Here is a 23,889-nt window from a genome sequence, read left to right as displayed (position 1 = left end):
CACACCTTAAGCGGCGTTGGATAGGAAAATCAGGCGCGCTGTTAGAGCAGGTGCACTACCACAAACATTGGCTGTGTCTCAATTTCATCAAGCACTTATGCCATACTTTGCATCATCAGTTTGATTGGATTCCTGGAACTCATCACGTAAACCGACAGCGATTTTATGCAGTAGCTGTTAGCGCTCGTGCACCAGTCAGCCTACGCCCACCGAATTTATACCGCCCCCTCCTCTATCCTCCGGTGCATACGGAGAACGCGAAGGAGACGCGTACGTACAGAGCTGCTATCGGAGGGAATATTCCGTTTTCGGTCATAGGAAGTCTCCGAATCCGGCTCGAACAACAAGATGGATGAAATGGAAGAAGAGTTGAAATGCCCGGTGTGCGGCTCGTTTTTCCGCGAGCCGATCATCCTGCCGTGCTCGCATAATATCTGCCTGGCCTGCGCGAGAAACATCCTAGTGCAGACGCCCGACGCCGAATCCCCGCAGAGCAGCCGCGCGTCAGGCTCCGGCGTCTCCGATTATGATTACTTAGACCTGGATAAGATGAGTCTGTACAGCGAGGCGGACAGCGGATACGGCTCTTACGGCGGGTTCGTGAGCGCACCGACCACCCCGTGCCAAAAGTCCCCAAACGGGGTGCGCGTTTTCCCCCCTAGCGTGCCTCATCCGGCCCAGGTGCAACACCACCTGCTGCCTCACACCGGCGTCCTGCCGCCGGTCCCGCGAAACTCTTGCCTCACCTGCCCGCAGTGCCATCGCAGCCTGACGCTGGATGACCGGGGGCTCCGGGGCTTCCCCAAGAACCGTGTTCTGGAGGGGGTTGTGGACCGGTACCAGCAGAGTAAAGCGGCCGCGCTTAAGTGCCAGCTGTGCGAGAAGAGCCCCCGCGAGGCGACGGTCATGTGCGAGCAGTGCGACGTGTTCTATTGCGATCCGTGCCGCCTACGGTGCCACCCGCCCCGGGGTCCGCTAGCCAAACACCGGCTCGTGCCGCCGGCGCAAGGAAGAATCAGCCGCCGCGCGAGTCCCAGAAAGACCTCCACCTGCACCGAGCACGAGCTGGAGAACCTGAGTATGTACTGCGTCCAGTGTAAGACCCCCGTGTGCTACCAGTGTCTGGAGGACGGCAAACACTCCACTCACGAGGTCAAAGCTCTGGGGGCCATGTGGAAGCTCCACAAGGTGGGGAAACTGGTTGAGATTGTTGTTTACAATTTTTTTTAAAAAATCCTAGTTGGTTTAAGCTGGTCTAACAGATGAACAACCTGGTCTGGATGTCTCACAGTCTGGGCTGGTCTTCAGTTGGTTTGGTCCGCTACACTCTTAAAAATAAAGGTTCCAAAAGTAGGTTTTCACACATTGATGCTAGAGAAGAAGAATCTTTCAGTGAAAAGTTCTATAAAAAAACATTATTTTCTTAGTCTAAAGAATACTGTAAAGAATCTTTTTTTTGTTCACTGTAAATAATCTTTTGTGCAGTGGAAAGATTCCATGAATGTTAAACGTTATTCATGGAACCAATGCCAATAAAGAACCTCTATTTTTAAGAGTGTGCAGCCTAAACCATTTTAAAACCAGCTCAAATCTCCTTTCAGTGGGCTGAGCACTCTGGTTTTAGTATAAGAGGACTAGTGCAGTTAGACTTGTCACTGTGACGGGTGAGACACCACCGGTCTAATTAAAACACAGAGCACGACACAACCAGCCATGATTCAGGCCAAATGAAAAACACTTGCGCACCGGCTCTCCAGCTTAGATTCAACATAAAAAAAACAAAAGTAATTCAAATCCAAGTATTCAAGGCAAAATTTTTGATGGAAAATATATGTTTGTATGGATTTCGAGGCGTCTATGATTATAACTGCAGTGCACATTCAGTGCTGTTTTGAAGTTATGGAGGTTTAATGCTCCTGTGATGTTGTGTTATTTTCAAAATATCTGTTGATGGGAACTCAACCGTACAGGATGCTTGTGTTAACTGTGTGACTGGATTCCTCAGGGAACATGTAAAACTGCAGTGGCCGTGGCCTGTTGTTGTAGCAACATGATATAGTGAGGCAGTGAGCTGATTTACTATGTCTGTCTGTGGAAGAGAAAGACTGTATACATAGGAGAGGCGAAGAATAAGGAAAGAGTCCCCGCTCTCACTCCTAGTCCCAACATGCTGCTTTATCCAAGATAATAAAATTGTGAGGGAGTTAATTTAGCAGTAAACCATCAGCAATACCATTTTATTTAATCAGAAACCATAAACATGAGCAATCAACAAGGATGGAGGTGGATCAATAAGTACATGGTTTAACATGGCTCACACAGGTTATGCCTGTACATTACTTTAGCATTTAGAAATATTGTTGGTGTGAGACCACCTAGTGGTGCTCCAATATTAAATATTCTGGGTGATATTACCTGATAATTGTCATGTTATGGCTGAAAAGTGATAAATGGGGGTTACACTTTATTTTAAGGTCTCCTTGTTACAGTGTAATTATACATTTAAGTACTGCGTAATATTAATTAACTACATGTACTTACGATATGGTTAGGGTTAGGATTAGGGTTTGTCGTAGGGTTACTTAAATGTAATTATGCATAATTAATTGTTATTATAATAGTGTCACGTTACGCTGTTGAGGGAACACGCTGGAGTCACGAGGAAACGTTTAACAGTCTTTAATCACGAAACACAGGAGATAATCCACAATAGGAGCTTGAGCCAACACACGTAGAGAACGAGTAGACCTGACAAACACAAACTGAACAGACTAGGACTTTTAAACACTGAATAACGAGGGACAAAATAGACACAGCTGGAAACAAATTAGCACAATTAACATGAGGAAAAACTGGGTCACGGGGAGCAAAACACAGATAGTCAGATAGTCCAGAACCCTGACATATCGTCCCCCTCCCGGAAGGTGCGTCCTCGCACCGTAGAACAACAGAGGGGGGAAATGGGTGGGAACTAAGGAGGAGGCTCAGGAGGAGGACGGATGTCCGGGAGGGGGCCGGCAGACAGAGTCCAGGGAGGAGACGATGGAGGGAGGAGCTAGGGAGGAGACAGGAGGGGCTTGGAGCAGGAGGAGCCAAGCAGGACCCAGGCCACAGCCATGATGGCGACCCACGGTGGAGCCGACGGAGGGAGGAGCCATGGAGGAGGAATGGCCGCCGACTCCAGGGGGACGACCAACGGCGGCGGAGCAGGTGGTGGAGGAGCTCAAGGCGGAGACGGAAAGCCAACGGATGCCGAGGATCCGGGGGGCCAGGGTGGAGCTGAGGGCTCTGGCGACTGAGGCGGAGATCTGCGGCGGAGCCGGAGCGACTGAGGACCCAGGTGGAGCCGACGGGAGGAAGGAGCCCAATGGAGCCGGTGGGATGGAGCAACGAGGTGCAGCCAGAGGAGCGGAGTCCTGAGGCGATGGCGGGTCGACGCCCGACCAAGGTGGAGCCGGAGGGACGAGGGAGCCTGGTGGATCGACGGGTGATGGTGGAGGCGAGGGAGCTAGGAGCCGAGGTGGAGCCACTTGGTTTACGGGCCGAGGCGGAGTCCGGGCCTCAGAGGCGGAGGTGAGGGATTCTCCAGCCAAGGCGACGCTGGAGGATGGCAGACCCGCGGAGCTCGCACAGTAATGATGGTGGGCTGAGAGCGAGCAGAGGGGCTGCCAGACAATAGCGGCGGAGGAGGCAGGAGCGGGTGGGTGGATGGGCATTTGTGAGTCCCCGGGCATTCAGGGCTTAACTCTGGATCGGAAGCCCCCTCTAGGCTGAACACGGGAACAGGATGGTGCTCAGGAGGAGTGGACACTTGAGGGCGCTTACGAGGAGCTGGCACTGGAGGGCGCTCTGGACTGGTTTCGGGGACTGGAGCCCTCTCCTCTTTGCTTTGGCACTTTCGCCGCGCCATATTCAGCTCACCCTCAGCCGCGGAGCAGGGGGCAGAGCTCCTCTCCACGCTCACACCGTCCACGGCTTTCTCCCTCGTGGCAGGCATTGTCGCCGGCTCTCGCACCTGGTCTGACGAGTTGAGCTCTACGTTCGGTGTGATCCTCTGCTCAGTCGCTTGGCATTGCGCTGGCTCGTAGATCGCGGCGGGAATTGGCTCTCTGTCATCGGTGGGCTCGGGCTTTAGCGCCGCACAGCGGGGAGATAGTGAGCTGGGCTCTGGGTCCGGAGTGGATCTGGTTTCTCGCCAGAATCCACTCCACCAACGCGGTGAAATCCGCTTGAGGACCATCTTCGGACGACTGCGCTCTGCACGCGGTGTTTAAACTTGCGTCGTAGAACGCACAGAGTGCATTGTCCGGGTAGCTGCTGGTGTTAGCTAGCAGCTGGAACAGTCTAGTATGGTCCTCAAGTGATCTCTCCCCCTGCTCCAGCTGGAGGAGGAGATATTCCGTGTGAAGGAGGGCATCCATGAGGAAACAACGGAAAAAAGACCCTGGGTAAAAATGGGAAACAAAACGGAGGGTTGACACAGAAAGGTTACTGTTTTGGTCAGGTCTTCTGTCACGTTACGCTGTTGAGGGAACTCGCTGGAGTCACGAGGAAACGTTTAACACTCTTTAATCATGAAACACAGGAGATAATCCACAATAGGAGCTTGAGCCAACACACGTAGAGAACGAGCAGACCTGACAAACACAAACTGAACAGACTAGGGCTGGGTCCGAAATCGCCCCCTATACCCTTAAATAGGGCACTATTTGAGGGAACAGCCATTTTTAGTGGTGTCCAAAACCATAGTGGACGTTCTCGAGTGCACTCATTCAATCCCACAATGCACTGCAAAAACGAGTGTACAACTGGTGCACGCTCAACGAATAGAGAATAACCATAATGCACCGTGAGAGTCACGTGCCGAATTAATTCCCGCATCTCGCCAGAAGATGGCGCCCAATCCTTTCATTTTTACAAAACGCTCATCCATGGCTTACAGCGCAATGTACAACACGGGTATAAATTCATTGTAAATTGATTATTAAATTGTTTGATTAGGGTTTATACATAATTTTCGTGACAGAGTTCAAGATAAATCCTTTAATTTTGCTACTGAAGCTGTTAGTTTGCTAGTTTCAAATGATTAATAAACAGCAAGCACAAACTATGCAAAAGCTGCATTCCTTCCGGTGCACTCAGTGTCCGAATTCACTACTCGTTTTCATTCACTCCTTCTAGTGAACTGAATTAGTGACCTAATGTAGGGAATAGTGAATGAGGGTATAGGGGGCGATTTCGGACACAGCCTAGGACTTTTAAACACTGGATAACGAGGGACAAAATAGACACAGCTGGAAACAAATTAACACGAGGAAAAACTGGGTCACGGGGAACAAAACACACACAGATAGTCCAGAACCCTGAGTACATGTAACATGTCTAACAAGGGCACCTTAAAATAAAGTGTTACCTAAATGGGCAATATTAAAATTCTGGTTAATACACTGAAATTTTTAATACACGTTTTAAATGCTATAAATGTATTAAGGTACCACAGTGTTAGTATGAAAATTGATATTCATTATGAGATTTGCTGAAGATTCCTTTTAATGATGTTATTAAATGATTGGTATTAGATTAACTCTATGTGAGTGATAGATGAAAAATTCTGTTCTTTTGAGTTTTCTATTCATCAAAGAATCCTGAAATTATTCATGTTTAAAGCAGTTCTGCTGCTTAATATTTTTGTGGAAACTGATAAATTTTTTGTATCACAGTTTCTATGAAAATATTAAGCAGCACAACTGATTTTAATATTGATAATAATAAGGAATGTTTTTTTAGCACCAAATCAGCATATTAGAATGATTTCTGAAGGATCATATCATACGGAATACTGGAGTAATTATGCTGAAAATTCAGCTTTGCCATCACAGAAATAAATTACATTATAAAATATATAATTGTCATAATATTTCACAATATTTCTGTTTTTACTGTATTTTTTATCAAATGAAGGCAAGCTTTTTTCCAAAACATTTAAAATCTTACCGACCACAAACGTTTGAACAGTTATGTATATCTAATATTGACTGATAAATTACTATACATTTTAAATCTGTTAATCAAGAAATCAAATCAAATAATTAAAAATAGTACATTTCTGGAATTTGGTTGCATTTTATTTTGTAATTTGGCTTAACTGCTGTTGTATGGTACTAACATTCAACCCTCTGTCACTTTTGTAGTAGGTAAGGAGACATTTTCAGGTGCAGACAGATGTGAGAGCAGAAAAAATTACCCAGCATAAGGAAACCATTCCAATTCACTGTCCACCCCCTCATTTCGAGCACTGCATTACTCCATGTGTTGAGCTACATTATTTTGTGTGTTAAGTTACATTACTCTCTGTTCCGTGCTCCATGTGTGATGTTGTGGCTACTGTATCAGTTTGAACTGGGACAGCAGCAGCATCACGGCAGACCCAAATACGGCTTCCCCCTTTTAGCACTTGGGACACACACACATGCACGCACAGATCAGATCTTGGATCAGTGTCCTCTACTGTGGTCCCATATGTAGCTGTTTCACTGAACACTGGCATGCTGGCCTCATATCAGAGGAAAATGCCCTCTTTCCGCACTGCAGACACTTGCTCGTCATTCACTAAACAGATTGTAGATTTGCTGTAGCCTCAGGGCACCATATGCTTCTATTTTTCTCCATTTCTCCATCTATCTTTCCGTGTTACATACACAGACACTTACACAGCAAGCAGGAAATGGGGCCTGTGATGTGTTGATGCTCGGAAAGTCATATTCCTGCTTTTTTGCAACAGTGCAAAATATGTACAATTTTAATATTTTAATTGGTAAAATAGTAGTCCACACATGGCCAATGTCGATATCTAGAGTGCTGGGTGTCAGATATAACAATGCTATATATAAAACTTTGTATTTTTTAACAGTTCACTTATTTTGCATGGTTATTTTACAGACATTACAGATTTTACTTACTGTTTACTAAATTATAAACAAAAATTGTTTATTTTTCAGTGAAAAGGCTGTCGTTCGATTTTGGAACTGGTTTATTACTAGTGCAAAACATACATTGCTAAAGATTTATAGTAAAGTTCAAATGCAGCAGAATGATGATTTCAATCTGTTCCAGAGCAGAGATGGATGATTTTCATCTTTTCTCTCAAAGTATGCAATTTTGCACCACTAGCGCAGTCAAATGGAAATTGGGAAAAAAAGATTGGTTCTAAACATGTTTCCCAAATATTCTTGTTGCCCTTTTTACCAATCCCATTATCCCATTGTGACTAACTCCTTCAAGGTAAGAGAACTCTTGTGATAATACCTTTACAGTTGTTGGCAAGACCAAGGTAAGACACTGCATGTGAGTGTGGAATAAATGTTAACTAATAGATATCACCATACATCCCAAGTTGATTAATCACAATACATTAAGACAATTGTTTTGTATTACATGTTTTCTGAAGTGTTATGTTTAAATATGCAAATGAGGCATTATCTCATTAAATATGCACAAATATGCATACGTTTTTCAGAATGGAAATTTGAACATTGGATAAAGCCAGGTTCAAAATTCTTATTTCATTTTGTTGACCAAGTTAAAGGTTTTTACAGAAATAAATTTTCTCCATATTTTTAGAAATAAAATGTGATATAAATTAGGTGAATGATATATGAACAACCCCTCTGTAAAAAAAAAACACTTCAGAATATAAATAGGAGTTCAACTTTTGAACTTGCCGTCTGCACGTGTTACTGAAGTGGAGATTTCTGACTCTGTGCAGGAAAAAAACTTGTTTTGATAAAATTGCCTTTTAAAGATATGCATTTCAATTAAAATCTGCAGATGCCAATGCATAAAGGATAATAAACTCTTAAATGTGTATTTTGGATGTTTTCTTTCCACTAGTCTGAAATAAGACATGACAACAGGCCAAAATCTCAAAATTGACCAGTGCAAGAAAAAACAAGCATTCTGCCTGTGGTGTTTTGCCCTAATTATTTAACTAATGGGTTTGTAGAAACTGGGCCCTTATTACAGAAGCAACCAAACTCTAGAATCCTGTCCTATCTGTTTAGCACACTCTAAAAAATGCTGGGTTAAAAAGAGACAAACCCAGCTACTGGGTTGTTTCGATTGTTCAAAACAACCCAACCGCTGGGTCAAAACAACCCAATAGCTGGGTTTGTCCCTTTTTAACCCAGCATTTTTTAGAGTGCAACAATGGTGATTTCAGCTCTCAAATGCTTAAGATAGGATGTTTCTGTAACACTGCCCCTGCTGGGTTCTCATCGTAGAACTTTAGAATGTCTAGGATGTTATGTATTAGTTTAGTGTGTAATGCTGTAATGTGCTGGGCTTTAGTGTGTGAGGCTGTCATGTAGGACTCTAGTATGTAATGTTCTAGTGCGTAATGCTGTAGTGTATATGGCTGTGATTTAGTATGTAGGCCATAGAATGAAATTTGGAGCACTGTGTTTCATTCCTTGTTCTCTCATTTTTGTTCCTCGTTTGAGAACAGACCACAAATGAAAGTGGAGGTCTCTTGGCGGATGGTTGCCATAGCAATGTGAGAGCATTTATAATGGGATATTTTTCCCACTCTATAGTAACATTCTTTCACTTTGCCTGACGCACACACATTGACTCCTCTTCCTATTCTCTCACCCACTCTTTAAATGACAGATTTAATGACTAACCTCTCACAAATTATGTCACTTCCCCTCTCTGTTGTTAGATTTTGGAACTGGTTTATCCAAAAAGCTTTAGAAAGGTTCACACATAACCTAAGTCCATTACTAGAACTTTAGTAAAATTAGGTTAGTAATGTTCAATTGCTCTTTATATATAGTTCTTCCTATATCTTCTCACATCTCTGTCTCCTTCTGTCTTTATATTTCCAGGGACAGCTCTCTCAAGCACTAAATGTTCTGTCTGATCGGGCCACAGAGGCCAAAGAGTTCTTGGTGCAGCTCAGAAATATGGTACAACACATACAGGTACAGCAGTGACACACACTAACACTTATGCACTCGTACACACACCTGTGCAGTGCTATATCAATTTTTATGATCTGATTTTTTCCTCACCTTGTGTTTCAGGAGAATGGAGTTGAATTCGAGGCATGTCTGGTCGCCCAGTGTGATGCTCTGATTGAAGCTCTCAACCGCAGGAAAGCTCAGCTTCTCAGCAGAGTAACCAAAGAACATGAACACAAACTCACAGTAAGCACAACCACACAAAACATCCCCAAAGTTAATCTCTAAGATAAAAATAGTATGCCGCTTGTTTTACATAAATGTGACAAGAATTGTACACTGTAAGAAAATAAATATGTAGAAAAATGGAAAAGGTAGTATATGTTCTGACAGGATATTTTCTGTGAAGTTTATGGACATTTCCTTTAAAACCTAAAACAAAATCTAATATTTAATTCAAAATATGAGTAAAACACCTGTGAAATATCAATACAGAAAATTATTTTATATTATTGAGCCATATAGTATTTTTACGGATTTGTGGAGTGTAGTGAGATGAACTACAGGGCAGCAGGAACTCTTGCATAGAGATATGCATTATCATATAGAACACGGCAAGATGGTTAAAAGCATAAACCAATTATCCAGCCTGCTGTTTCTAGAGTTTTTAAAGAGATGACATGCAACATTCATTTCTCAGTTATTGGGTTTCATTCCTCATTTTTAGGAGTTCATTAATAAACAACAAAAGCAGAATGACAGATCTCTGTACTATTTTCAAGGTAAAAATGGATCTGGGGCTAATTATGTTTTTACTAATTACTAATTATTAAAAGTCGATTTGATTTCTTAATTGGAGGTTTAGCGAGTGCCACCTTAAAGCTTTTTAATAGAAGTGATGAATTAATTAAATTAACAAGTTTTTTTTTTTCAATTGCAAGAGGATTATTTTTTTATTAAATTTTTTTTAGCTTTGTAGAAATAGAACTACAGTAAAATACATTGAAAACACATAGTCCACCCAAAAATATTATTCCAAACCTGTCAGACTTTGTTGCTACTGTGGAACACAAAATAAGATATATATAAAGAAGATATACAAAAATAAATCAATAGGAACAGAAACTGTTTTTTTATCAGAATTCTTAAAAATATCTTATTTTGACTCTAGCAGAAGAAAGTAAGTCATACGGGTTTGAAACGACTTGAGGGTGAGCAAATGATGATAGAATTTAATTTAATGTTTGATTTATTAAAATGTGTTTAACTTACATTCATGGAAATCTCAACACATTTCTGTATTAGGGCAACAGATGACTGGGCACTGTGTATAATTCCTATTTTCCATTTAAAAATTCATTAAATCTCTTTTCTGCCAAAGTTGGATTCAGAATGGACTCCGATTGCTCAGAATGCTTTAGGCAGCAGGGCTAATCAGCAGCCATTGCTGGTGTGTCAAAACAGCCTATTTCTAGCCAAAGCTTCTATGCCATATAAAAAGGGTTTCTTTCATGGGGGGAATGCAGCTTAATGGATACAAATCTGGGCTATTAACACGGAGATATTAGGTTTAACCTCGAGTCATTGTGTCCTTGAATCAGACTCTGAATCCCAGGCTGATCCAGTGAGACTGCATCTATAGTTAGTGTGCTTCAATTCTCTTTGGTTGAAATGCAGCTGAAATAAACTAAATGTAAAATCAGTGTGCTGTTAAGCAGTCTTAAGAATTCTAGTCAGTTCATCTATAATGCACTAACATGACCCTGATTTTGGGTAGTTGTTAAATGACGTGTCCAGATTGAAATGTATGCAAATGTAAAAGTTGATTTGCATATTTGAGGTGCTTTTAGTGCTTACCATTTCTTTTAAGTTTTATATAATCTTTAATCCACCCTTTTTTCAATTAAATGACAAAAGCATTTTAAAAAAACTCTAAATTTCTTTAATTACAAACCAGCTTGAGTGATTAAATTAAAGGTGCTGTATGTAGGATTGACAACTAGTGGTTGAACTAGGTATTGCATATATTGGAGAGGGGTTTTTTTCACCCTGGGCCCTCCTCCTCAGACTTGACATGCATGTTGCCAGATTGAGGACACCAACAGGAACGAGCGCACATGACGATGAATGAAATGAAATATGCTGTGTTTTCCGCAAACTGGCAACCCGGGGTGCCGAAATACAATTGGGTAAACTGGCAGTGGGCGGGTTACACAGACCAAAACAAAGACAGACATTCCGTCCCGGAACGCACATTTTCAAAGGAGAATAACTGTCTGTAGCATTGTTTTTCAGATAAACAAGTATGTTAACTTAACATGTTTCTTAAATATCTGCAAATATATTATGATATTTTTATGCTTTAGTAGAGTCAAAAACTTACATACAGCACCTTTAACTCAACTAATTTGCAGTAGATTTCTCTTTCTCTCTGAAAAAAAACTGAGTAAAATTGTATCATTTTGTGAGAATTTTTAAGCTAAATTTAATTGTCAAAAAATAGTTCAACCAAAAATAAATAAAATTGCTGAAAATATACCCACCCTTATGTCATACAAGATATAGATGAGTTTGTTTATTCATTGGAGCAAATCTGGAAAAATTTGCACTACATCACTTACTTGCTCACCAATGGATCCTCTGCAGTGAATGGGTGCCGTCAGAATGAGAGTCCAAACAGCTGATAAAAACATTACAATAATCCACAAATAATAAACACAACTCCAGTCCATCCATTAACGTCTTGTTAAGTAAAAATCTGTGTGTTTGTAAGAAACAAATCCATCATTAAGGCACTTTAACTTTAAACTGTTCTTTGGCTTCTGGCCAAAATATATAATAATCCATAATCCATAATGATGCTTCCTCCAGTGAAGCATTATTATTCAGTTATAGTTTTTAGTTAGATTAAATTGTGGTCTACTTTTCACTTTTTACTTTTCAAGTCAATTAATGTTACTGTTACTTTTGGCATATATAGATGTTTGTTTTTTTACATTGAAAGATGACACATATATTTGTGAGTTATGAAGGGAAATGTAATGTTACAATTGTACTGGTCCTGGTCTAGTATTTGAGCATTGGTGCTTTTGCTAGCATCTTTTATAGGCCTATTCTCCTTTCTTGTCTCCATACTGCCACAGGCCTGTTCCCATGGTTACAAAGATGTTGGGGTTCTAGTTTTGACCAGTGGCTCTGCGAGATGAGACTGCATTTATTCAGTTCTGTCTGGTTCTGTCTCATACTGTTTGGATTTGAATGGCTTTCATGTGAAGTGTTTTATGTTTGAATCATTCAATGTGGTTAAATGCTCTCTGAGACTGTCTGCAGCTTTGGAGGACATGTGTGTGTGTATTAGTGTGTACTTGTGCATCATGTAAAGGAGATGTAACTGGTAGGTTTAAGTAGAAGTTGGAGTGGCACACACGGACACATACATTAATCCACTGAAATAGCAGACATGAAGTGCAAATGGATTTTAATATGTTTTTTTTGTTGTTGTAAAAGGTCAGTTATGTGTTTGCTGCTCAGAGAGGATGCTGACAATTGGTCTTGCTGTTGCCTAGCAACCCTACCACAGCACAGTTATCATGAATTTATTCCTTCTCTTTCTTTTTGTCTCAGGTGGTTCGTGATCAGATATCCCACTGCACGCTGAAGTTGAGGCAGACCACAGGACTAATGGAATACTGTCTGGAAGTTATCAAAGAAAACGATCCCAGCGGCTTCCTCCAGGTCATTGGCCCTTTTAGTATCACACTAATAAACCTCATCTGCTGACACGGGCCAGAAAGTTAGGATGATTATACACTAGAGAAAGATCAGATGAAACTTTTAATGGATGGGAATGCATCAGCTATTTTAAGGATGTACCAAGATCCAAATCAGTTTTCAGTAGAGCAAATTGGATTTCCAAAGACTGGACCGCTTCTCTGAAATTCTTATTGGTCAATGAAGTCCTTCGTCAGAGTGCACTGCAGTGTTTTCCTCAACCTTTGCTCTGCTCTAAAATATTTAATTGGTTAGATATTAGGGGTGAAACATATGTATATGTAGGTACCATATTTCATTTTTTTTTTCTGTATTGGTCAGTATTAGATATTTCTGCATGCTCCTTTTATCAGTTTTTATTTTATTTTTATTTGGATTACCTTTGCCATCATCGAACACTCATTTAAGTTATTTTTTAAAAACTTTTTTACTTTTTTATTTAAAAAATAATAGTCTTATTTTTAGCAAATCTCAGAATTAATATAAATCTGTAATGTAATAAAAATATATAATTTTGTGATGCCAAACTTCACTTGTAGCATTTTAAAAGCATTTTTATTTTTTACAAAAGTGTGTTTTTATTTGAAAAATAATGAAGTAATAATAATTATAAAAATTAAATGATAAAATTATTATTAAAATAATAGTCATCAGCCATAATTTTATACTCTATGGTTTGGCGATGTCTACATTCATTTGCATATTTTTAAAAAGTATTTTGAATTTAATTTATAGTGTCTCATTTTTTAATTTTTATAAAAAAATAGTAGTTTTATATTTTTTATATATTATAATAATACATTTAATATATATTAACAACATGTTAAAATAATTTTAATAGCGGCCTTTTTTCAAGTATCAATAATAATAAAATAATTGGCTTATTGTTGTTGGCCAGAACTTTAATATCTATACTAGTAGATATTATTATATTGCTCTTTGTGAGTGTTGTGCAAAACTGGTTGTAAGCCAGTGTAACATCATTGGTCTCTTGAGGACCTTGGTGAAGACTTTTGTACAATTCACTAAGATTAAAAAAGACTAGATATACAAATGGAAAACTGCTTAGAAATTACTCATAAATGAGTGGAGAGGGCATGGAAAGGTCATGGAAATATATTCGTTAAAAAGTGTGTGATCCTATAAAACTTTTCCTCGAATACAAGCACTCTTGCTCAATGACACCTTGCCTTTCAAAACTTTTCTGATCACAAAATGTTTCTTGCTCCAAGGATTCTTATTAAATTAACAGAAGGTCATACATTTACATGATGGCAACACTTCATTAATTTGACTTAATGCCGTGTAATATATTCTGAATCACAGTCTGTGTGTGTGTGTGTGTAGATCTCAGATGCTCTGATAAGACGGGTCCATATGACGGAGAATCAGTGGGGGAAGGGTTCTCTGACCCCTCGCATGAGCAGTGACTTTGACCTGACGCTGGACAGCGGACCCCTGCTGCAGACCATACACCAGTTAGACTTCATCCAGATGAAGGGTGAGTCTGTGAGAGGGTGTGTTTCATTTTTTTGCATGGCTTTCCTTAATGACACAGTAAGACAGAACACTGGACCCAAAATAACCCAGTCTGCCTTTGTTTGTGGCTTTTTGTGTGTGTTTAGTTCCAGCTGCTCCTATTCTTCAGTTAGAGGAGTGCTGTACTCAAACCAACAGTGCGACTCTGTCGTGGAAACAGCCGCCTCTCTCCACCATTGCTGTGGATGGCTACATTTTAGAACTGGATGATGGGAATGGAGGCCAGTTCAGAGTGAGTGTCACATAGTGAACCCTTCAGTGCTAATTGCATTCTCAGGATTAGATATGCATTACCGGTCAAAAGATTGGAATAATTAAGGTTTTTTAAATGTTTGAAAAGGATGAAAAGTCTCTTATGCTTACCAAGACTGCATTTATTTGATAATATATATATATATATCATATATTTTAAAATAAAATTTTTTAAATAAAATTGATTCCTGTGATGCAAAGCTGAATTTTCAGCAGCCATTGCTCCAGTCACATGAACCTTCAGAAATCATTTTAATATGCTGATTCGGTGCTCAAATAAATGCAGCCTTGGTGACCATTAGAGACTTCTTTCAAAAATATTAACCTCAATTTAAAAAATCGTAATTATTCCAAACCTTTAACTACCATTCTGCTGCTCAAAAGCATCTTTCAGAATTGACAGCCATTCTGAAGTTATTATATTGCAATTAAGATGAATGGGAATTATTAGATTCTTGATCCAGGTATCAGACAGTTCTGAGCTTGAATGGGCATGTTGCTGAGCAGAATGCAACAAAAAGTGTGGGGCTAGAAAAGCTTGATATGTCCTAAATTGGAGCCTAATTGATCGGCCAGTATTTCAACTCCACACATTAATTTTCAGTATGGAACTAAAGCTGTGCAAAATCATGTATGGAAATACACAGCACTGATTAAATTTATGATAAAAGTACTGCATCGTAGAATAGTACAGATATTTTCATAGCAGCATCGAGCTAAACTGCTATAATAATGACTATTCCAAGGAAATCCTACAGAGCCCATACATTATTATTTTTTGGACACTGCATGATGATTCTGCTCAGCTGACTCAATGATCTGTCAAAAAGAAAGAGGTTTTGCTCTAAAGGAACAAAAATTGGAGTAAACATTGTTCATGCATATACGCACGCAAGTACACATCTGATGTGAGTGTGCATTGTATTAATATAGTGATATTGTTGAGCGTGGGTTTGTCATTTGGCAGTGAGCAGTCAGAATGAGTGACGTTCATTTGAATGATGAGGAACACGCATGTATTTCCAATAGATCAAGTCCACAAACATGGTGTCTCATCTCACATTTGCTGCAAAATGCCTGAGTCTAAAGATGATTCATGTCCCTCACTGCAGAAGTCTATTTATATTAGAGAACCACTGCACCCACAAACACCGATTTACACGATCACACATGCATGCATGAACACACACAACCACTGTCACTCACTGGCCCCGTTTACACTTGGCATTAAAGGGATAGTTCACCCAAAAATGAAAATTCTGTCATCAACTACTCACCCTCATTTCATTCCAAACACGTAAGACCTTCGTTCATCTTCGGAACACAAATTAAGATATTTTTGATGAAATAATTTTGATAAATTAATTTTTTTTAACTATTCTTCTAGTATTGTGTATTTATTTTTCATTTAATATAAGTTCTGAACAGAACTTTGTGATATTTCAAAACATAATGAAATACTTTAGCCACAAATTTCATCATGGAGCGAAGGCAGAGCAGTGTTTCTGATCAGTTGAGCGAGGAGCTGGAAATGCTGAAGTGATTATTGAATGCTTGGAGTGCGGAGGAGAAATTGTTGACGCTCCACTTTGCTCATATATTCTGATCACAAGTGACCAATTGTGATTTATTTTCATTTCATTTCGGGGTTACAAACCATTTAAAAGTTAAATTTTTGGGGTTCATATATTTTTTAATGGTTTTGAAAGAAGTCTTTTATGCTCATCAAAGCTGCATTTATTTGATTAAAATGCAGTAAAAAAAGCAATATTGGAAAATATATATATTGTGTTTTCTATTTAAATATAACTTATTCTTGTGATAGCAAAGCTGAATTCTCAGCCGTCATTACTCCAGTCTTCAGTGTCACATGATCCTTGATATCATTCTAATATGCTGATTTGGTGCTCAAGAAATATTTCTTAAAGAGCAGGTCATATGGTATTTTAAAGTGTCCTAATATTGTGTTGGAGTCCACTACAACAGGTTTAAATGCATCTAAGGTCAGAAAACATTGTAATTTTCTCAGAATATACATTTAATATTAGAGTCATATGCCAATGATTTCGAAATGATTCGTTCCAAGCAACTTCGGAGCAAACCCCTCCCTTCTATAAGCCTACTCTGCTCTGATTGGTCAGCTGGCCAAGCCTGTTGTGATTAGCACAGAGAGGAGTCCTTGAGCTAGTTAGCGAGCGCTACCATTGACAAAGCACCTTTACATAAAACAATAATATAGTGCTCCAATCCGTTCTTAAAATAATGACATAAAATACAAAAACACTTTTGCAAGCGAATCGTGCCCACAGCTAAAGTTTAGCTGCTAAACTGTGAATACTTAAAACAATAATGGTGGATACGTTAGCCGAGTGCTAACGTGGCTAACTGATGAAACAATACAGTTTGTAAACCAAAATATGTCTACTGTAATGTTTGAAGAATGACAGACAGAAGACGCTCTGTCTTAACTTTTAATCAGAACGCAGAACAGCTGTATCACAGGCGCAGCAGCCGAACTAACTCGCTCGTCTCTCCCGTATTAACACTATAACTGCCGGTGCAGCAAAATAAACAGCAATTTCACAATGATTATAAAGTCAGTGCGCTACACTACATTCTTTATTTCTGTTACACAAATACACAAAATAATGGTCTTTAAAAAAGCATCATATGACCCCTTTAATATTTTTTGTGGAAACCATGACACATTTTCTTTTTAGAATTATTTAATGAATAGAAAGTTCAAAAGAACAGCATGTATTTGAAATAGAAATCTTTTGTTACAACATAAAAGTCTTCACTGTTACTTTTTGATCAATTTAATTTATTTAATTACAAAAACATTATTTTCTTTCAAAGAAGTCTTTGAATAATGATTTGATTTGAGTAATCTGATCATAAAATGAATCACCTGAGATTAAACTTAGATGCTTTTACCATATATAGCCACACACACTCACACTTACACATATGCATTGAAATACTCTCTCTTAGACACACATGTTGTCACCTATACATTGACACACACACACACACACACACACACACACACACATACTACCCTCTAAACAGGCCAAGCTCTTATTTTAGAAAGTCAGGTTCATGTGTTCTCATATTTGCTCCATTTTCGGGTAGATTTTTAGCAACAGTATCACATTGTGTTTTTCCCAAGATATTCATCAGCATTTAGAACATTTGCATTCTATGCTAAGTATGTGTACTACATACTGCAGAAATAGAATACACATAGCATGCTACATATTACTATTTCTGTAGAATGTATACTTTCTGCATGCCTTGGAATATATAGGCTGAATTTGAAGTAGCATACTACTCTTACTATAGTAATAGTAAGAGTTGTATGGTAGTATGCTATTCCGATTTCAGTCACAGACTTAATTTGTTAGTCATAATGCAGTTTACAACGGAGCACTGTGTGTTGGGTACTACTGCATATTCCACAATGTAGTGCACTGAGTCTGGCCTTTCATTTCAAGTGTGACCAAAAAAACTAAAAAGTAATATTGAAGAGTTTTTAGCATATATTTAACATGTATACTGTTTCATGTATTCTGTTTAAAAAATAGTAGGCAGTATTCAGTATATAATGTGCAGTATGCAGTTAGGGTGTTAACCATGTGTGTTAACTAACTGAAGTGTGTATTCTGCAGGAAGTGTACGTTGGTACAGAGATGATATGCACTGTGGATGGCCTACACTTCAACAGCGCTTATAAATCTCGTGTTAAAGCATTTAACTCCAGTGGAGTCGGCCAGTACAGCAAAACGCTTGTCATGCAGACATCAGAGAGTAAGAGATGTTACCTCACTGTTACACACACACACTCACTCTTAATGCACAGGGAAGCTTGAGCATGTCAGTGCAAAATAATACAGCAGATTTTTATTAGTTTTGTCAATATAGTGTGCACTTTCCACAAATAGTATATACTTTGGTGTCTTTTTTAAGCAATGGGATGCATACATTTTTGTTGTTAGGCCATCAGATACATTTTATAAACTTGTTTCTAACATAAAATTAAATTAGTAGCTAGTTTTGCATGTATGTATCACCCTTAAACTTTGTTCAAAACTAATTAACTTTATTTTATTTAACTTTTTTTTCAGATTTTATAGATGTTGTATATTTATTTTTTATGTTTTTCTTAAAAGATGAGTATCGAATATGATACATCAGGCTTTTGAGGAATATTTATTAGTATATCACTCAATCATTATTGTATTGCAAGCTATCAGAATTTCATCTTACTTTTTTCCATATAAATATCAGCAACTGCACCTAATTTCTAAATGTTCAGTTTAAAATGTTATAAAATAAAATAGCTTAATAAAAGTATGGTGTTTTTCCTCCATATTCTCGTATATAATACTATATGAGCTACAAAAGCCTGATGTATCAAATATAATATTCAACAAAAACTTTTTATTTTTTTTACATTTTATATTATAATATAATATTTTATTATTATATTCTTACATTTCAAAAATGATATTTTTATGATAATATATTAATAATAAAATAATAATATAATAACAAATATAATATGTCAGACTTAATAGGTTAATTGTAAATTACTAGAAAATAATGAAACCACACATTGTTGCATTGTTGCAAAATCATCATTTAAAAATAAATAGAAAATCAAACAGGTCTTATAATAATTAGTTTGAATTCCTGGAATTTGAGCATTTACCATTGATCATTTAATGGAAAAAAAAATTAAAGATGTTCAGGTTCTTTTTTCTACCCTATTCATGGAAAGTGCCAGTGACGTCACATTGACAGTCTGCTGTGGAGGTCTTTATGAACACCATTGTATGTCTAATTGTATGTTACTAATATAAATGAATATCATTGTTAGTGTGCTGTTAACTGTACTAACGCTCTATAGTAGTTTATTACTTGTAAGCGCTGAGTAAGTCCAGCTTCCCTGATCTGCTGCTTTCCTTCCTCTCTTTCAGTACCCAATTCTGTTACTTTCTTTTTTTTCTCTCCTTCACCCCTCTGCATTTTCTGTCCTCTGCATTTTCCACTTTTCTTTATTTCTCCAACCTTCTCTCGCTCTTTTCCCCTCTTTCTTTCTCTTGATTTCAGTGAGTCTACCTTCATATGGTAGTAAAACTCTGACAGCAGGTATGAATGCCTGAATATCTGAACATCATCATTGTTAAACTCATATACCCTTTCTTGTCTGCTTGTGTATGTTTGTTTGCGTGTGTGAGAGAGTGAGTGTGTGTTTGCAAGTTTGATTTGCAGTGTCGACTCTCTCTGTGTTCTTAAACTCATCTGGACTTTTATTCTTACTGTAAATCAAAGCTCAACCAGCCTTCATGACTGTATGTATTATGTGTGTGTTGTTTCTGCAGTTGCCTGGTTCACCTTTGACCCTGCATCGGCCCACCCTGACATCATCTTGTCCAACGACAACCTCACGGTGACGTGTAACAGTTACGACGACCGTGTCGTCATGGGCAACACAGGGTTCTCTCGTGGCGTGCACTACTGGGAGATGACCATCGATCGCTATGACAACCACCCTGACCCTGCGTTTGGAATCGCCCGGGCGGATGTCATGAAGGACGTGATGCTGGGGAAGGATGATAAAGCCTGGGCCATGTATGTGGACAATAACCGCTCCTGGTTCATGCATAACAACTCGCACACCAATCGGTATGAAGTATGCATGCTTGTGTTTTGGAACTTCTTTAGATGATAATTATGACTAAATGATTATCATGAGAATCTTAAACAATCAAATTTCTATACATAATGCTATTACTTATTCAGAAACCATGATCATTAAAGGCCATGTTGCCATGAAGCAAATTTAATGCAATTAATTACTTACCAGCTTGTTCTCTGAAAACCAATTGGTGTGGAAACAATTCTCTTTCAGAAATTGCTCATAAAGTTCACAAACAGTTACAAAGATACAGCAAGTAACACACTGAATTAAATGTGACATTTTGAAGTAGAAAAACTGAAATAGTATTTTATAATAAATCATACTCCAATAATCTTTGTTTTATTTACAACTTTTAAAAAATATTTTTTTACAGTGTAGACATCAATCACTTTTTTAAAAAAAATGCATTATATTATATTATTATGAAATTATAGAAAGAAATTCTTGGAAAGAAGCCTGATAAAGCGCCTCATCACAAATGTTCACTGTTGCCCTTGGTTACAAAGTGGATGCTATTTAAATCTTACATGAAGCAATGAATGAAGCTCATTTTAATAATTACATAAATTAATATGTTCTAAATGTTGTTGTAATAGTCCTTAGTCACATAATGACTCATAAACTACATGTTTAAAACATATATTTGTGAAATGTCAACAAAATTATTGCCAATGTTGTGACAAGGTGCCAACATAGAAGAATCCAGCAAACAAGATTTTCTGTCAAAACAGAAAATACACCCACTTACATTAAAAAAAGCATTTCTCTAGAGATTGCAAATACAACACTATTGTTACAGTTTAATAAATCACACCGCAGTTGTACCATCAGCTGGCAATATAGAAATAGCGCCTTCACCCACACAGTCACAGTGAACAATATGCTTTATTGTTTTCATTCTTTTTATCTTTCATACTCTCCCACCTTCAGTGTCTTTACCTGTGTATAGATGGCGTGGTAGAATCAGCTGTTGGATCTGAATATTATTTCTAAAGCTCCATAGGTTGTGGATTAACACGCATAAAATGTCCCAACTATCTGAGGGATATCACTGAAATAGGTGTCCTGGGAAATTACACCTGTCTCAGTGATAGTCCTAGGCTCTGTGAACAGCAAACATATCTCTACGGTACCTGTAAATTAATATGCATGTTCAGGCTTGCTGACATCTGGTTGCATGGTTTTAGACAGAAAGCATATGATGGAAAGCTGGGGCCGGTTCATTTGTGGTGGAAATGAGTAAAACTACAGCACATTCAAGTGGATGGAAAAAACGTGATGCATTACTGCCACCTGCTGCTGGTTAATATTATTCTCATGCAGAGGAGAGCAGGCTAACAGGAAGATCTGTAATATATTTGTAGGAAATGCTCAGAAAAATGTAGACTAAAAAATGACACTTTTGTGTTTTATTGAAAAACATGATTGTCTATTATAGGTCTTGCACTCTATTTGGTCAATGCATCGTCTTTCATTTATCTTCTGTTTTTGTCTTCTCCCTCTCTCAGTACGGATGGAGGAATAAGTAAAGGAGCGACTGTGGGTGTGCTGCTGGATTTCACTCGTGGGATTCTGTTGTTTTTGATAAATGATGAGCAACAGGGACCCGTTGCCTTCAACACACTGGAGGGCATGTACTACCCGGCCATCAGCCTCAACCGCAATGTTCAGGTAACATTAATTTCATTAATTCAATGAAATAAGATCCATAAAAGAATATACTTAGGTGAAAACTGATGTAATGAGATCTGTGTGGACTTTATGATGCAACACACTTTCTATCTGCTTTCAAAAAGTTATATATAAAGTATATACTAATATGCTAACTTGAAACAAAATACGATATATACAATTTTTGTGTATGTTTCTTTTCATAGGTGACTCTTCATTCTGGGCTGCCTATTCCAGATTTTTATACACCTGGAGAATCGGAAGCTGCAGGCTCAGTCTGCTGAAGAGTCATTACAACTGATACACACTCATATACAAACACACACGCACAGACAAGTATGCATGGATTCAGCTGTGAGTACTTTGTGGGGGAACTGCTGCAGACAGTCATTAATTCATTTTAACAAGTTCTGAGAGCTCTGAAATGTAAATGGACGTGATATATGTGAGGGTTAGTTAGTGTTAATTTAACCCTAACCTTAACTCTGAACCTGATGTGAGGTAAATTGATATTGAAATTCTTGAATCATTTCCCTCTCTTTCTTACACTGTTTCTAGATATGATTATTATTATTATTGATGTTGTCATTGTTGTTTTAATGGAAAAAGGTGCTCACTGATGTGAACTCCCAGATTATTGGATATTAACAGATGTCTGTCTGTTGTTTCATGATAAAATCCTCTGTGTGAAGTTAAGCTTAGAAATAAGTGACTGATGTGTTAGACCTTAGAGGATGCATTTTACATTACATAAAAATGTTCTGTTGCATATAAAGGTGATTTTAACTGCAGATGGGGACAGACACTAGAGTAAAATATCTAATATTACAACCTTCTCATTCATATTATGCCTCAGTTAATGTTATATATCCTAAACCATACCCTGAAACTCAAACTGTAAACCCTGACCCAAACCTAATCCCTAAACCTAAACTCTGTCATATTACACCTCAGTCAACGTGAGATATTTCCAGCCTTCCTTCCACATTCACAGTGGATGAGCAAACATACATTTGGGACATATTAGACGATGCCAGAATGAGCTGAATGTGTGTCAGTGGGGAGGTAATAGCTTTCAGTTTGTTGAACAGAATAGAAAACATTAATTGGGACAAATACATGCACACATACACACACACACACACAGGCATTTTCACAGCCTTGCGTAACGTATTATGGAGAGATGAGAATGAATAAACTTTTTGTTTCTCTCTCTCTCTGTTTTATTTCTCCTTTGCTGCCTCAAATCTGCACAAGCTAAACGCAAATGCTAAACAAATAACTGGTGCTGCTTATGTTCAATGTGAGAAAATATTGCAATATAAAAGAATAGAGCTGCAAATCAAAAAGAGAGACGACTTTAAACGAGACAGCATACATTGTTGCTGCTTGAAGCATCGGCTATTAGTTTACCATAAAGGATGTACTTTTGCATTAAGAAAAATATTAAAAATCCCACTGGTGGGGTTAAAATATGGAGCAGGTGCTGTACTTTATCTGTTTGTTGAGCACATGGTTTATGCTCAACAAACAATTGAATGTGGGTGCAGTGAGGGAAAATTTCACCCATTGTAAATTGTATTTTTTCATAAATGAATCCCAATATAAGAAATTAATTATCATTATTATTAATATTGTGTCTGAATTGTTGTTATCTGTAAATTTCTATGCTCAATAAACTGGATTAGGTGCAATATAAAGCTGTCTTCTGTCATTTCCCATTGAAAATAGTTTGTGCAAATTTGCAATGGCAAAACTTTGTAATAATGTTAATGTTTTAAATCGTAATAATGTGGGGTAATACACGCACACACACACAAATATTTTAATAATTTAAATAATTTCATTATTACTTTAAAGTTTAGTTGTTGTTGTTTTTTTGTTTAGTTTATCTGCACAAGAATAAAATATATACAATAAAAACAAAACAAGAAAAGTACAATCCATATACTGTGCAGGGAGATGCAGAAAACCCAAAAGGGCTTATTT

At 38.2% G+C, this 23,889-nt stretch overlaps 1 protein-coding gene across 7 annotated transcripts; it reads left to right on the top strand.

Moving 5' to 3' along the window:
- The first annotated feature begins 263 nt into the window (after window positions 1–263).
- trim9 (tripartite motif containing 9) lies at window positions 264–23,587 on the top strand. Of its 7 annotated transcripts, none has more exons than XM_016235378.1 (12): window positions 264–1,188; window positions 8,504–8,551; window positions 8,886–8,981; window positions 9,084–9,206; window positions 12,585–12,695; window positions 14,079–14,232; window positions 14,357–14,502; window positions 18,194–18,332; window positions 19,638–19,676; window positions 19,910–20,159; window positions 21,738–21,900; window positions 22,107–23,587. In XM_016235378.1, exons 1-12 carry the CDS (start codon window positions 349–351, stop codon window positions 22,182–22,184), a joined length of 2,187 nt encoding a protein of 728 aa, XP_016090864.1. In that variant the 5' UTR covers window positions 264–348; the 3' UTR covers window positions 22,185–23,587. The 7 variants fall into 7 exon arrangements, with proteins under 7 accessions (XP_016090864.1, XP_016090860.1, XP_016090862.1 ...); XM_016235374.1 differs by having other exon boundaries at window positions 19,910–20,213; XM_016235376.1 differs by lacking the exon at window positions 8,504–8,551 and having other exon boundaries at window positions 19,910–20,213.
- Window positions 23,588–23,889: the final 302 nt, after the last annotated feature.

The sequence above is a fragment of the Sinocyclocheilus grahami genome, unplaced genomic scaffold (assembly GCF_001515645.1).
Source record: "Sinocyclocheilus grahami isolate Dianchi unplaced genomic scaffold, SAMN03320097.WGS_v1.1 scaffold466.1, whole genome shotgun sequence".
NCBI classification, from domain to species: domain Eukaryota; kingdom Metazoa; phylum Chordata; class Actinopteri; order Cypriniformes; family Cyprinidae; genus Sinocyclocheilus; species Sinocyclocheilus grahami.
The sequence above is the reverse complement of the archived record's forward strand: the minus strand, read 5'-3'. Positions and strand labels throughout refer to the sequence as shown.